We start from the raw sequence: 15,007 nt of genomic DNA, 5'->3' as shown, positions 1-15,007 counted from the left end.
TCTAGCCAGCGGCGGCGGCGGCGACGACTGCGGCTGAACTTGAACTTGAACAATGTTTTTTTCACTCCAATTGTTGTTGCTTTCCACTGCTGTTGCAACTTGTTCGCGTTGCTGTTGCTGTTGTTGCTGTTGTTGTTGCTCGCGCTGACCTTTTCAAATAATTTGCGCTTGCGATATTTTCTGTCAAAAGTCATGTTTCCAGCGTTCGTTGATTTCAGTGCCGAATCAAGTGTTGCACTTGGGTTTGGGGGCAGAAAAATTATATAAACATTTGTGTTTGATTTGCAACTGCTTCGCACTGCTTACTGTTAAGTGCAGCGATTGTAGTGGAGTTGATGTATCGATTAATCGATATACTGGCTAAAGTCAGCCATCGAAAATCTAAAGACCTCTAAACTTTCGGCCGTTAAAGGGCATTTTCTGTGGTGTGTCTCAAAAAATTAATTTATTCTTTTATTAGCGACCCACAGCCAACATTATGTATGGTATACTTTTAGGGCAGCAAAAAAATTGAAAAACTGCTGATACAAATGTTTATTTAATCGTGTGTTCTTTGCTTATCGAACATTTTTACGTGGAATTCACTTTTTATGTATTGTTTATCTGATTGTCTTGACATTCGAATTGAAAGAAAAATAAGCATGATGAGCGTGCTCTTCAGATTAATGCATTACAGGCCCGTTTCATGTGATATTTTCACTTCAATGCTATCAAGAGTTTTTATAAGCAGCAATGCCATCTCCTTCACCTCGATAAAAGAAAAATATATATACATACATACATATGTACTTCAAAATGCAGCTAACTGTTAAAAAGGATCGTGTATTTTAAATAAATTGTAAACGCTAACTAAAACATACATACATCATACATCATCATTGTATCCATCCCTATTCATATACAATTATTTACAGACTCTGCTCTTACTACCTAATAGTAGCTGCCACTATCCAGCTCCTGGCGACGGGCACTGCGATAGGGGGCGACGCGACCGGGCTTGAAGCCGCAGTCGACCGAAACTTTGCCACCCACCTTGCCGTAGCCTTCACTGCCTGAGCTGGAGCTGTAGCTGGATTTGGATGAGATGATTTTCTTGAATTTGGGATTCTTGAATTGTTCGGTTATGTAGCCAAGCTGCTTGTATGTCAATTGCGGCGCCGCTTCGTCACTCTCGGCGGCTTGCTCCTCTTCTTCCTCTATGTACTCCTCCTCTTCCTCTTCTTTGGCCACATAGTTGCGCTTCTTCAGTGTGATGACATCGCTCTTCAGCTTAAACAGATTTTCCTCGGGCACATTGGAGAAGAAGATTTTCTGTTGTCCATCCACGGGCTTCTGTGCGAATCCATAGGACAGCTTGGCCTCGGGCACATTGATAGCCTTGCCCGCCTGGACGGCCAGGCTGACGCTGATGGGATCAGCCGGTGGGCTATCATCCCTCGACTTCTCGGCCGCATAGCCAATGCTAAAATAGATTTCATTGATAGCAACTGTGGATCGTAGGCCGAGCATTCAAATACTCACTTATCGTATGTGGAGCTGCTGCTGCTGCTGCTGCTGCTGCTGGAGCTGGCGTAGCTGCTATCTTGGCACTTCTGACAGCCGCAGGTGGGTTTGCATGGTGGCTTCTGTGGAAATGACGAGAGTTTTGGGTATCGGTATCGTATTGACTAAGTTCTATCATTGCAAGCAGGTTGTTGTTGTCGATGTTGCTGTTGTTAATGCTTGGCGCACGTACGGGATGATAATGACGACAGAGCCACCGATGATGCCTAAGTCCATTACGATGATGATGATGACGATGATGATGTTATTGTGGTGTGACTGCTGCTGCTGATGATGATGATGATGATGATAATTATGTTGATGCAAGCACAACGTTGTTATGGTTGGCCTATTGCGGCGCACATTCGGTCGCTGATAGCGCTTGCATGCGGAAACGTTGATCGTGGCATTGACAGCTTCTACAGAGGATGTGGTCATGTGTGTGTATGTATGTATGTGCGTGTTAGCTTATTGTGCTGGGGCGAAAACTGGGCATGCGTGTATACTACTGTATAGTCTGGTTTGGGGTTGATCTACAATTCTTATGATTAAGTTTGTTAGCCACTTCAGTGGGTTAGTCACAGGCCGTAGCCATAGCTCGCTGGCACCATGTGCACGGCACGCCTCTTGTGGCAGTCGGCTTGCTCCAAGCGCTGCAGCCGCTCGGCCAGACGCTGTGCCGCCAATGTCTTGGCCTCGATGGCGCCCTCAAGCATGCGGCGGCTCAACAGATTGTTAAATGCGTGCACATATTGAAAGAGCTCACGTACTTTGCCGCAGGTCTTCGGTAGCTGGGCGGGCTCGATCAACTGCTTGCTGCACCAGCAATTGTCGCCGATGGGCGACAAGTTCACCTCGCTGGGCTCATAGTAGCGGGGCCGCGGTCGCACTATCGTCGGTCCCTGGCAGCTCTGACAGAAATCGGTGCCCTTCTCCGAGCAGACACAAGCTGCCAACAGCTGAAAATGACGGAAATCGTAGTTAGACAATTGGGCCAATCTCAGTAGAAAGTTCCAGTTACTTACGCCCTGACAGCACAGCAGCGTCAACACCAGAGACAACACTAATTTGCTGGCGTGCATTGTTAAATGCTTGATTACAATATTTTTATATACAATGTATGATGTTACTGGGGGGGCTCGTCTTATCGGTCGCGTGCTGCTCTGAGCTCGTTAAACGTTTGAATTGACATCGCAGCGACCCACACGTTTTATACCCAAGATCTAAAGCTCAGCTCAGGTTGTTGATGCTGTTGTTGTTGTTGTTAGTGCTGCTGCTGTTGTTGTGCATTATGTTATTCTTATTTGCATTATTACTGATATTCTTATTGCATATGCACGATGTCTGCGATTCGCTTTAAATGAAACTCAGCGTCGCCAGCTCCATTGGGCAGGGACACTTTCTCATTTCTACGCGCCAGGGTCGCAGTTCAGGCTCTTGGGGCGAGTTCAGCTGCGCATCGCTGCTTTCGCTCGGCGGCAGCACGTGCCCAATGACCCAACGCCCAGTGTGCAGCGACAAGTGGATGTTGTGGGATGTGGTGATAAACGCTAAACCGCGCGAAACTTTGCAAATTCCATGAAATTCATATCGCTAATGTTATACTCTCGTTGTCTCTCTCTTGCTGTCTCTGTCTCTATCTTGTCTCTGTCTCAGTCACTGCCGACGGCAACGTCGACGCCGGCGCCGACGCTGCCAAAAAATTAACAATGAAAGTTGTGCAAAATCAAGAGCATTTGCGAACGATTTGCCCGATTAGCGCCGCGTCCCAATTCCCCGGTCAACGTCAGGGTTTGCCATTTCCATTGGTCCGTGGGTAGCGAAAATAGGCCACTGACCTAATTTCTGTTTTAGTAAATAACATAGCAGACGTGTTTGCAAATTTGCGATGTTGATTTGTCTATGGATGTGACGCACATATATATGTATATACATACATGCATACATACATACATTTGCACACATTGAATGCACAGTTACGTGCATTTGCTTGCAGCTTCACATTTATCGATATTGAATATTAATCGATATTAGTGTAAATATGCGCAGCGTTACTTCCATTTCAAATTGAAACGGTCGGGGCAATAATTTTGTTTATTGATTTTTGTCGACGTTTTGTAAAAAGTTTTTGCAAATTGTTTTCAGTTGTAATCTGCGCACATAGCAGACAGTATATAAATTAAAAATACTCTATAATATACATATGTATATTTTAATTAATATATGCAATTAAAAAAATAATCGCATGCCAACGGTTCAGAGAGCATTTTAAATAATTAACACACGACAGTTATTAGATTCTATAACAAGCTGTAACACAAAAAGCTAATCTAGAGGTTAATACTTAAGAAATCAATTTTATTTTACATACTTATATACAATATGTACATATTCAAGCGAGCTGGGATAATTAGGTAACTACAGTGAAGTCTAGATAAGGTGAATGATAGGTATATTTGTTTAATAAAGTATACATTGATCTAAAAACGATGAAAATCAAGCTATTAATAACGTTTCAATTAGGCGCAACTGACTGCATGATACTCGTTCAGTTTAGACATTGATTCAAACATTTATGTTTAATGATTTATTATTCTTCAATGGGCGGACAAAATAAATGTCTACATTTAATCAGAATGAGTGATTTAATTTTAGTTTAACATTCAAGTTTTTAGAATAGCGAAACTAGCGAAAACCCAATATACTCCATCCCCATCGTGAACGAGTATACAAAGTGATTCATAAAACGAAGTTGAAGGGGTATATAGGTTATCGGCCTTGCCATATGGCAAGTATGGGCTGTTCAACTATGGGAATGTTCACTCTTTATAGTAGTCCCAATATATATATAAATAAATATATTGTTTTGATTCCACAAGATATACTACGGAAGCAGCAGCTTCAGCTGCGTCGCTGATCATGCGACAGACGCGTGCTCCATTGTGACTTTCAGCCATTTGGTTAATTACAAATGGTCATGGTGACACCCGCCGTGGATGCGCACGGCAACAGAATGAACAGAATGCGAAACAGAAGGCAGGGGAGGCAGAGTTCGATCACCTTATCGCCAAGCGGACGAAGTATAAAAGCGCAAAGCGCGCGGAACGCTGAGCTCAGAGAAGCAAACCCGGAGACAGATAGATAGACACAGAGGCATAGACAGCCAGCGAGCGAGTCAGTCAGTCAGTGAGATTAGGACAGTTGACTTGACGCAATATCAGCTTAAGTCTCATCAATTCAATTGAGATTCCCCCCACATATAAGACACACGTGGTACACAGGCCGCTTATCAGCCGCAACCGAGTCTAGCATTTCGCTTGGAGCACATCGGTTGGATCAGTACAGTTGTACAGTCAAAAGTGTTCGGAACAGCAGTCAGTCTACAGCGGGCATCCTGTTGCAGGTCGTCATGGCAGCGAAGAGAATGGATCTAAGTGTGCGCACGTTTCTGGTGCTGAGCGGCTGCTCGAATCCGTTTGGCCAGACGCTTGCCCAGGAGCTGTGCGGCCGCCTGGCACCCGGCTCGATGGCGCTCATCCTGGACGAAAATCCCGAGAAATTGGAGGATTTGAGACAGCAGCTGACATCGGATGCGGTCCTCATAGTCCCTGGCGTTTGGGATGCCCAGCACAGCAATGGCGTGCAGCTGCTGGAGCAGAGCCTGCTGCTGGCCGGAGATGTGCCCTTCCAGCGCACCATCATGGTGCACAACGAGGGCGAGACTGCAACGCATATGCTGCTGGAGCCGCAGACGGAGCAGACCTGGCTCGAGTATGTGCAGCATCAACTGTACGCGCCGGTGGCATTGAATCAACGCTGGTTGAACGCCTTCCAATTGAGGGGCATCGAGAAGCTGGCCATCAATGTGACCTCATCGCTGCAGGTGCGCCCGTTGGTCTACAGCACGCTGCTCTGCTCGTGCAAGCGGGCGCGTGACATGTACTTCCGGGGCATGGCCTCGGAGGAGGCGCGCGCCAATGTGCATGTGCTCAGCTATGCGCCCGGCTTGCTCGAGACGCATCGCACCCATTGCGATGAAAACGGCAACATTCTGACGCCCGAGGAGCTGATCGAGATGCCGCCAGAGCGAAAATTGCCGCGAGTCGAGCCGCTGAAGTCCACGCTCAAGCTGATCAACATCCTGGAGAAGACCGCCTTTGTGTCCGGCCATGACGTGGACTACTACGACACCTTCTTCTTATGAGTAGTAATGCAGTCGTGGTCTGTGCATCCAATTGCAATCTCTTATCGCAATTGGCTCGCACGGGCACGAACTGCCACTGACATGCTTTTTAACATGGCGAACGGTGTCGACCTAGATTTTGTCCAACTGAATACGGATTTGAATAAAATATGGCTGCTGATCCTTGTGCTACTAACGGTACAATTTGCGTGCTTCGCAAACGAGACACACGAAAACGAAACACAAAACAAAGCTATTTTTATTTTTAAATGGGGTTCTGATAAGGGTATTGATGTGTGCAGCATGTCGTTGGGCTTGATCTTTGGCCGATCTTATAGAGATAATGAATTAAACAGCCAGAATATGAGCTGTGATTAGTTTTATAACAAGCTTTCTCAAAAAAAACAGCTTAAATAGATTTGGCCTGATGATGCGATTAACTGGTATGAACGTGCGAACTATAACCAGTGATGCCAATTTGTGCTTTTTTCGGACAGATCTGTCCAGAATGAATGCGAATCGTGTTCATATTCTTCCAGTTGGTTGGCTATTCTTCCAGTTGATCGGTTGTGGATGCAACAGAATTCTATTATTTAATATTGCAGAACACTTGAAATATGCTAAATTGTGTACCGATATTTGGTTAAGAGCCGTGCCAAAAATTGAATTGTGCAGGTGCTTTGTATGTTTTATAGATATCGTTTGTAATTGTATTCAATTCGAATAGAGTGATAAAATGTCCAAGGCTACAGCAGCCCGATTTCAAGTCGTGGATAGCTCGAGATGAAGACGACAACAATAAGGCGTACTGCAGAATCTGCAAATGTAGTATAAACTGCTAATTTATACGAAAAAATTGTTTATCCTGTTTTCTGTCCTTTTTCGTAATATTCAGCCATTTCCGTATTTTACAGACATTTTCGCCTCTTTTCCTTCTTTTCCCGACATCACTGACTATAATCTCTATAATTGTCAAAGGTTCAACCTGTTCGCTTGCAGTAGGCGTGGCAATTTCGTAAAAGTTTTTTCGAGCAAAATAATACATTTTCTAAAATCAGCGAATTTTTAGTACATTCACAGCGTGTACAAATTCAATTTATATAAAACTGTAGCACAGCAAGTTTCCAATTTGTCTGAAATCGAAAAAGCACACATAAATTACCAAATGCCATGGAGCCTTACGGGCCAGTGGCCACCCTGTTGCTAGGTATGGCATTCATTAATTTTGTTATCGATACATTTTGCGTGAAATTCAAGCAAAATCAAGTTTACACACACACCTACAAAACGTGAATATAAATTCTGTTCAACAGCAGTCTGATTATTGGAATGTCCCTCCCTCTCTATCTATCCCAGCTCTGCTATACCGGGGGCATGACTCAAATGTTATCTCTTTGCTCGATTAACCATTCACTAAAAAGCGCAAGTCTTCCGAGAGCAACGCAACATTATCGCTGATAAGACCCAATCACAATCGCCGGCTCAGCAACAATGTTGCCATAATGAGCGAGGCAACTGAGCCATGCCGAAATAATTACACTGTCTACGCACACACAAAAACACATATACATACATTTGTACATTCATGCGTTTAAGTAAAGCATTAATTGCAAACATTTGATGTTTGGCAAGCACGAAATCGTTAGTAATTGGATGATATTTAAGTGCATCAATCGTTTATTAGCTTAACTTAAATTTTAAGCTTAAAACACTATACTCATTTAATGTAAAACCGAGGAAGAAAACATTCAATACCAAATAATTAAATTTTTTTTTTTTCAATTATAAAATATGATAATAAAAATAATATAAAATTATAAACGAACTGAATAAAATTAAGAACTAAAAATAAAAAATGAGAAACATTGTAAGCCTATTATTTTTATCAGTGTATTATTATTTTCTAAATCCGTACGATATGTCCTAAAACTAGCTCAATTTTCTTTTATTACTTTTTGCATTAATTTGTTCAGTGTACTTTCATTTTCTAATATACATATGTATATGAATGTATGTGTGTATACGTTTGGAGCTTTGAAAAAACAGTGCTCTACAGACTCTCAATATTCATTTAAAAAATAGAGACAAGCTTTTTATAATCTCTTATTCATTTTTACTCAAGTTTTCACAATATCATTAAGTATGTATTTTAGTTATTTCGACCTTGACAATAACTGCACTAGCATTCCGCACTGTACGAACAGAGGGCTATTGATAAGCGGCTGCTGTTTAAATTCATTTGCAGGTTTATTATGCGATCTTAAGTGCGACAATTAATAAGCAATTATCATTTGAATGCGAGCAGCATGTAGAGCCGATAACCTTTTTATGCCGATGTCAGGCCAAGCGAATCAAAGCGGTTAAGCAACTATGCATAGCTACATATGTCTAAATTGGACAGAGTAAAACTCGTAAACGTAAATATGTACACACATACATATGTACATGCCGGCATACATATGCCTATACGCAAACATGTGTGTGTAAGCAAGCAAAAGCTCATCAAACTTCCCAAATGCGAAAGTTGGGAACAAAGCACGACAAAAAGAGGCTCTATTTATTATCGATATAGTTATGACACTTGATACACTAATGTGGCTTAGGCACGAGCATTAAACCAATTAAACTTACAAGTGTCACAACCTATAGAAGACTCAACAGCGGCAGCACACACACATGCAGCCACACGCACACACATATAGTATATTTTGTTGATGGTATAAACTGATACAGATACATACACTTTTCAAAGCTTTCGAGGAAGCTGCTTGAAAGCTGCCTTTGGTCGACAGTCACAATAAACCTGCAACCAACTGTTGACGCAGCAGCTCGTGGGTACGGAATAAAACTTGCCTTTCGCCATGAATTTGGAGCAGCGCACATATTTGCTGGTGACTGGCGCCTCGCGTGGCATTGGTCGCGAGATGGCCCAACAGCTGGCGCGCCAATTGAAGGCAGCGGGATCGATGGTCGTATTGATGGGCCGCAGCGAGTCTCTGCTGCAGGAGACCAAGTCAACCATACTAGCAGATCGTCCCGAGCTGGCAGTGCACACGTATTTGTTGGAGCTGGCCACAGCCGATAGCTCGGATTTTGCGCGCATTCTTGACGAGACGCTGCAGGGCAAAGATTGCAAGGAGTTCGAGCGTGCAATTGTGGTGCACAATGCGGGCACATTGGGAGACACATCGAAGCATGCTCGCGAGATAGGCGACACCAAGGTGCTGGAGCAGTATTATCACATCAACCTATTCTCGGCGCTGGCATTGAATGCTGAATTCATGCGCACCTTTGCCGGTATTCCCAAGCTGGTGGTGAATCTTAGCACATTGGCCGCTCTGGAACCATTCCCCTCGATGGCATATTATTGCACGGTCAAGGCGGCACGTGAGATGTACTTCCGTGTGCTGGCCCTGGAGGAGTCGGCGGGCAAGACTTTGGTGCTAAACTATGCGCCTGGTGTCATCGACACACAAATGACGCTTCAGGTGCAGACAGAGTCACACGATCCGGGCTTGGCGGCCGCATTCAAGGAACAGCGTGAATCGAAGACGATGCTCACGCCACAGCAAACGGTGCTCAAATTCGTGCAGGTGCTACAGGCAAAGAAATTCAAGTCGGGGGATCATGTGGACTACCGGGACTAGAAATACAAATATCTGATCGAAATATACATACATATATATTACATACAATAAATATAAATGAAAGTTTAATCTGGTTCTATAAAATTATATTACGCTATGTTAACTAAATACGAATAAAAAGCTCGTTAAACAAAATATTGAAACAAACTTGAAGCAATTCAAAAGAAATCGGCTGCAGCGCTGCGTCTTTTCGCTGGAATTTTGAGTAGATCGTCTGTCAGAGTGGAGCCCGTGTCGATGGGCGTGACAGCACCGGTGGCTGTGCTCTTGGCCGGAGTCTGTTTGCTATTGACCGTCGATGGCATGGTTCGAACCACACTCGGAGCCTTGCGCTTGCGCGTCGCGGGCGAAGGCGTCAGCAGTGGAGTGTGAGTGCTGCGTAGTCCCAGTTTGCCTGTGGCTAAGCGTCGGGCAGCTGGTGACATGCTCGCCAAGCGCTCCATGCTGGACCGCACAAAGGGCGAGCCGATGTTACGACGTGCTGTGTTGAGAGCCTGTTGCTTCTGGTTGCGCATCTTTTCGCTAACCTTCTCGGCTAGCGCAATGGCAATGTTCTCCCGACGTGAGTTCTCATTGATGTGAAACGAGGGTCCGGGCATGTGGCGTAGCGGTGTATCCCCGCCGTCCAGACGAAAGGGCGTGCCATCGATCTCGCCCCAGGTCATGATTGGCGAGAAGGCTTTGCCGGGTCGCGGCGACGGTGAGCGCAACAGATCAAAGCCTCGAATTCTGGGCGTGTTTGTGCTTGACTCCTCGCTAGTTGGATTTTTATTGGCATTGGCATCCGGAGGGTTCGTTTCTGCCTCCACCTGGATCGTTGCCGGCAGTCTTGTGGCATCGTGTCGTATAATTGGTTTGCGATCCTGGTGCTTCACATTTTCTTGTTCGGACATCTCGACGCCATCCGGCACATACATGACAGAGTTCTTGTTGGTGTACTTCCATGTCTCGATTTTGCGCAATGGATCGGGTGTATCGAACTGCTCCTCAATGCCGGGCAGCAGCAGGGCTCGCTGTAGCTGATCCGTGGACAGCTGCTCATGATTGTAAAGAACTGCGTACTTCTGTCGCAGTTTTCTCTCAGCTGTTTCGATGATTTCTTGAAAGCTCTGATTATCCTCGCTGGTGTAATTGTGCAGGAAGCTGTCCAGCGACATTTTACGCGAAATGGCATCCTGGCAACCACCTTCGGCAGTGCTCTGACTAACACTGCTCTTCTGGCTGCTGGTGGTGGAGTTCGGAGTGTTTGGAAGTGGAGTTGCACCTGCGTTGGCTGTGCTTAACGGCGTCTCAAATGTTGCTGGCGACATTGCTGTAATGTACAATAAAGTAATATGTTAAGGATCATCGTCACACAAACCCGTAGGAGCTTACCATTGTTGCGACTGTTGCGTCTGCTATTTGCGTTGGAGCCACGACTCAAGCTGTAACGCGCCCGTATTTCAGCCATTTGCAGGAAGTCACGACGCGACTCTGCATCGAGGTAGTCGTTCTGTGCACGCAGCCGTTCCAGATCGGGGAAAAAGTCACGCTGTATGATCTTGGACATCTCCTCGATGTAGCGCTCCTCCGTTAGGATCTTTGGCTTATGCTTACGTCCGTCTGTACTGCTAGGCAAAGGCATCTTAAATTGCGCTAGTTCACGGTCCTGCACTTTGGCAACTTCCATGGCCCGGCTGCCAGGAGTGCTTGGCGTCTTCGGTGTATCAGTCATTGTGTGGAACGCCGCCTAAAATAGTATTATTAAACGTCGTTAATTAAAAATATAAACACGACTAAATCTGTAAAGAGAAAGGGATGGTATCATAAAATATATCGATTGTTTTTAATGTTGCCAGCAAGCGATACATCGATTGGACACTCTGTCAGGTTTATAAAATATAAGCATTTAAAAGATAGCATAAAATGCAACTTAATAAATTAAATACTTTTTTAAATTTATAACTTTACTTCTTTCTTAATTTTTCTTTCTCAATTGAATCATTTCATAATTTGCGACGGAAACTTTCACTTATCGATGTTTTGTCAGCGGAAAACATATGTTTGATGAGCGAGAGCTGCCATACTGCTGCAAAACTATCGCAGCAGCTAATTATATATCGATTGCACTTTAAAATTATATTATGGGCACTCCCTTGCTTGTTCCCTAATTTTCGAAAAAATGCGTTATAGTTAACGGTTTCATAGCTTTCAAAATGTTTGAATTAACTGAAAATATATAACGATCATAGCAACCCAGAAATTATTGCTCAGTATACTCCATATAGTTGAGAGTATGTAACTTGTCAGAGCCTCAAAAATTATTACTGATTTGGTGAAATAAGTATTCTTTCTAAAATTTATATTTTTATTTTCTGCTCGGGGGCATTTTTATATACATAATCAAGATTTGAAGAGATAATCAGCATAGCGACACAATGATCTGCTTTGATGATTTTATTATAATGTGTTTTTTAATTTCAATTTTCCTTCCGGCTATTTTGATTCTCATCTCGTCACTGTGCCACTTCAAAGGATATATCACACACAAGTGGCTGCAGTATCAATATGATCGTCTAGCAGACACTGCTGAATGCACAATTTGCTTGGAGAACACTAAGGAAGGTGGTTTGAGCGGCGCCTATCGTCTACCATGCAGCCACTGGTTCCACAAGGCTTGCCTGCACAGATGGCTGCAGCACAACAATAACTGCCCAAATTGTCGTCACGTCGTTAACTATTGGAATGGAGAAAGGATCTATCCGGCCTCTCGCATGCTTGTCGAATTCGATGACATAGAAGAAGATGATCAAATAGTACTGCGTCCCACAGTCAACCCAAATTTCCATCCACGTACGTGGACTCGTATGCGTACTTCTAGAGTGCAGATTTTGTTTTAGAATTATTTTGATGTAAACACAATATAGACACAACTGCAGCAAGCACAGACATAGAGTTTTACACGCGGCCAAAGATGTGATGTATATTTTTGTTAAATTATAATTTTATTTTAGTATTCAAAATAAACAATTGTTAAACGTTTCGCAAGGCCAGCAAAAAAAAAATTGTTTAAAATAATAATAGGAAGATTGGTTTTAGCAGAAGACTTAATATACTCAAATATATTTTGCAATACAAAGCATTTTGCTGCTATTCAAAGCTAAAGATGGGAAATCTGAATATAAACTTTGCTCACTGCAGGCGTGAAAAATCGGGAATTATAGCAACACTTACGATATAAATGTTTTAGTTATATAATTATATATGCTTGTGTGTGCCAGAACTTGCAAAGGAATAAGCCGTGAAGCTTAACTACTAGGTAAAATTGAGATACAAATCATTATCTGCCAAGAATTTTATACAGTGCCGAACAGTGCTAAAGCCAAAACTTAACCAAATAGAATAGAGTATTCATTAAAGGCTTCATATGCTTCCTGAACTTACTAAGCTAATAATAATACCATCTCAGAAGCCAATTCGAATAGATTCCTTCTCTTTTTTTGCTTCTAGCTAAATATACTTAATGGAAAAGTTGATACTCCACTAAATAAAAAAAAATTATTTTACAAATTTTAATACTAATTTCGACTTCATTAAGCTGATTTCATGTCAATTGATTCGAGCGAAATTTTTGGACATTTGATGTGATTATACATACGGAATATGGTACAGGAAGGTAAAGGCTTATATATTTCCCAATTAGTTTAGCAAATATTGATTACTTCGGTCAATAGGCTAATTAAGTTCTATACAATCATAAAATATTTCCCATATCAGAATACGATTAGCGATGGCTTGAAGTTAGTCTATATAGTGTATACCTCTTGATCTGTACCGACTCTCTGTTACCATCTCTCGCTATCTTTATATATTACCGTAGCTGTAGCTTTAGCTCATCTATATCGTATATCCAATCTGCAGCATCGCCATCTCATCTGCAGCTCGTTTGCATTTCCCTTGGTATCTGCACTATAATTTATATAATGCTTAACTTGTGTTTTCGCTTTTCTCGATCTTTTCACAATAAGAATGGCAATAATTCCATTGAAAATGACTCAATTTTCCAATGGAAAGTGCCATCGACATCAACATGCCATTATCATTATCAAACAAATGCTGCAGCAGACATCGAAGAAGATGCTGTTGCTGTTGCTGTTGCTGCTGCTGCTGTTGTTGCTGCTGTTGTTGCTGCTCCCCTTTTGCAGTTTGCCGGCTTGGCCAACAAATCTGTTAACAGTTGGCAATAATTGTGCAGCAGAAGAAAACATCGTGTCATAATTTCAGTGGCTGCTTTGTCCCTTTTCGGCGGGCAGCATAATGTTATAGATGCTATAGTGTGTAGATGTATAGATGTATGTATGTTTGTATGTATGCCAGCTATTTTTGGGCCTTTGCCTTTTATTGTTGCAGAGGCAGCAGCAGTAGCAGCAGCAGCAGCAGCATCGGCAGCGTTGTCATCGATCGCATTAATTTTGGTAAGTGCGTGCGCCGGAGCCGCGCAGGATGGCTGTGCCCGGGGCCGGAGTCGGTACGGGTTGGGGCATCGGGCCCAAGATGCTGAGGAGACAACTTTCAACACGCTGTGGCAAACCGATTTTTATGGCACGACATTTCCGAGCAACAGTTTCTTGAATTACTCGCTCAATTTCCGTTGAATCAACGAGCGACGCTCAAAGCAACTGATAAGTGCAACTGCAACGGCGACTGCAGCGGCGACTGCGACATGCCACGTTAATTGATGGCCTGTTGCAATATTGTGTAATATTAATTAGCCCCCAGCGACAGCCATCAAAGTATCATTTGTTCATACATATTTGCGCACAAGCATTTTGCACTCAATGCACTCCTTTTATTTCATCATTTTCACGGCTCATAAACCCAACGACTACTTTGTTGCCAGTCAGCTTTGTTCTGCTCCTCCCATCTCCATCTCCATCTCCATCTGGCTGCACTTTCCTTTCCCCTACCCATCCTATCCTTTTTCATTTTTTTATTACCGTCGAATTGTCGTCGTCGTCGTCGTCGCCGTCGTCTGTTGGCGGGCACGTGCGTCTGGCATGACTGTCTGACTGCCTGCTGTAGGGGCTTCTCATGTGGGCATGCTGCTGCACAGATTTGTTTGTGGGCGTGCCAGCAATATGTCAATATCCACTCGAGAGTCGCGCATGCGTGCGCCCCAAATGCCCGGAAAAGGTGGCCACAAAAAATGAAGAAGAAAAGGATTGCAGCACTTCACAACTGCTTCAAACTTAAACTAAGCAAAGGCATATGTAAATTTAGATATATGCATAATGCTTAGTTTAAGAGACTAAAGCATACCCTGCACAATAGAGCAGATAATCTAATTAGATGATCATTGGCTGCCATCTCAAGTCTGCTTCAAGATTTTTATATAATTATTCAAGAACAATTTATGTTCAATGATGATTAATGGATTTATTGTGAGCAGGAAACATTTTCAATGGTATTTGATTAATATTGTAAAATTACATTAATAACTAATATATATTCTTTAAGGTTAATTCAGGTATGCACACAATTGTAGCTCAAACCGAAATATCTAGATCTTCAATATATAATTTAATAATTATAACAAACATAAATTTAAGTTTTGGTCATCTCTGACTGATTAATATTCATTCGTTCTCCAGTAAAA

General features: G+C 43.0%; 4 protein-coding genes and 1 long non-coding RNA gene across 6 annotated transcripts; 3 read left to right on the top strand and 2 right to left on the bottom strand.

Annotated features, from left to right (window-relative positions):
• Positions 1–802: 802 nt before the first annotated feature.
• On the bottom strand, positions 803–3,465 carry LOC6584494. 2 transcript variants are annotated; one of them, XM_044007459.1, is made up of 4 exons: positions 2,568–3,465; positions 2,160–2,501; positions 1,522–1,622; positions 803–1,462 (listed from the first exon to the last, which is right to left on the bottom strand). In XM_044007459.1, exons 1-4 carry the CDS (start codon positions 2,622–2,624, stop codon positions 931–933), a joined length of 1,032 nt encoding a protein of 343 aa, XP_043863394.1. In that variant the 5' UTR covers positions 2,625–3,465; the 3' UTR covers positions 803–930. The 2 variants fall into 2 exon arrangements, with proteins under 2 accessions (XP_043863394.1, XP_002010149.1); XM_002010113.4 differs by having other exon boundaries at positions 1,522–1,625; positions 2,313–2,501; positions 2,568–3,463.
• A 1,183-nt stretch (positions 3,466–4,648) lies between these two features.
• On the top strand, positions 4,649–5,973 carry LOC6584493 (sepiapterin reductase). Its single transcript, XM_002010112.4, has one exon. The coding sequence runs from the start codon at positions 4,952–4,954 to the stop codon at positions 5,744–5,746; it is 795 nt and encodes a 264-aa protein (XP_002010148.1). The 5' UTR covers positions 4,649–4,951; the 3' UTR covers positions 5,747–5,973.
• A 739-nt stretch (positions 5,974–6,712) lies between these two features.
• On the top strand, positions 6,713–7,492 carry LOC122756836. Its single transcript, XR_006356681.1, has 2 exons — positions 6,713–6,932; positions 7,082–7,492. It is a non-coding gene; the product is annotated as an uncharacterized LOC122756836 (long non-coding RNA).
• Positions 7,493–8,247: 755 nt separating this feature from the next.
• Positions 8,248–9,441, top strand: LOC6584492 (sepiapterin reductase). Its single transcript, XM_002010111.4, has one exon. The coding sequence runs from the start codon at positions 8,587–8,589 to the stop codon at positions 9,370–9,372; it is 786 nt and encodes a 261-aa protein (XP_002010147.3). The 5' UTR covers positions 8,248–8,586; the 3' UTR covers positions 9,373–9,441.
• On the bottom strand, positions 9,416–11,183 carry LOC6584491 (splicing factor ESS-2 homolog). Its single transcript, XM_002010110.4, has 2 exons — positions 10,747–11,183; positions 9,416–10,684 (listed from the first exon to the last, which is right to left on the bottom strand). The coding sequence occupies exons 1-2, from the start codon at positions 11,084–11,086 to the stop codon at positions 9,531–9,533; spliced, it is 1,494 nt and encodes a 497-aa protein (XP_002010146.1). The 5' UTR covers positions 11,087–11,183; the 3' UTR covers positions 9,416–9,530.
• Positions 11,184–15,007: the final 3,824 nt, after the last annotated feature.

This window comes from Drosophila mojavensis, unplaced genomic scaffold (genome assembly GCF_018153725.1).
Source record: "Drosophila mojavensis isolate 15081-1352.22 unplaced genomic scaffold, ASM1815372v1 contig_136, whole genome shotgun sequence".
In the NCBI taxonomy this organism is placed as follows: domain Eukaryota; kingdom Metazoa; phylum Arthropoda; class Insecta; order Diptera; family Drosophilidae; genus Drosophila; species Drosophila mojavensis.
Note: the sequence above shows the minus strand (reverse complement) of the source record. Positions and strands in the feature narration are given on the sequence as shown.

What these genes read in the sequence shown, in the direction of transcription:
- LOC6584492 (XM_002010111.4), top strand. Translation starts at nt 8,587, where the DNA reads ATGAATTTGGAGCAGCGCACATATTTGCTGGTGACTGGCGCCTCGCGT.
- LOC6584494 (XM_044007459.1), bottom strand. Translation starts at nt 2,624, where the DNA reads ATGCACGCCAGCAAATTAGTGTTGTCTCTGGTGTTGACGCTGCTGTGC. An exon ending in CGCTGCTGTGCTGTCAGGGC is followed by an intron (nt 2,502 to 2,567) that starts GTAAGTAACTGG and finishes CGTCATTTTCAG; the next exon opens with CTGTTGGCAGCTTGTGTCTG. An exon ending in ACTGCCACAAGAGGCGTGCC is followed by an intron (nt 1,623 to 2,159) that starts GTGCACATGGTG and finishes TTTCCACAGAAG; the next exon opens with CCACCATGCAAACCCACCTG.
- LOC6584493 (XM_002010112.4), top strand. Translation starts at nt 4,952, where the DNA reads ATGGCAGCGAAGAGAATGGATCTAAGTGTGCGCACGTTTCTGGTGCTG.
- LOC6584491 (XM_002010110.4), bottom strand. Translation starts at nt 11,086, where the DNA reads ATGACTGATACACCGAAGACGCCAAGCACTCCTGGCAGCCGGGCCATG. An exon ending in ACGCAACAGTCGCAACAATG is followed by an intron (nt 10,685 to 10,746) that starts GTAAGCTCCTAC and finishes TGTACATTACAG; the next exon opens with CAATGTCGCCAGCAACATTT.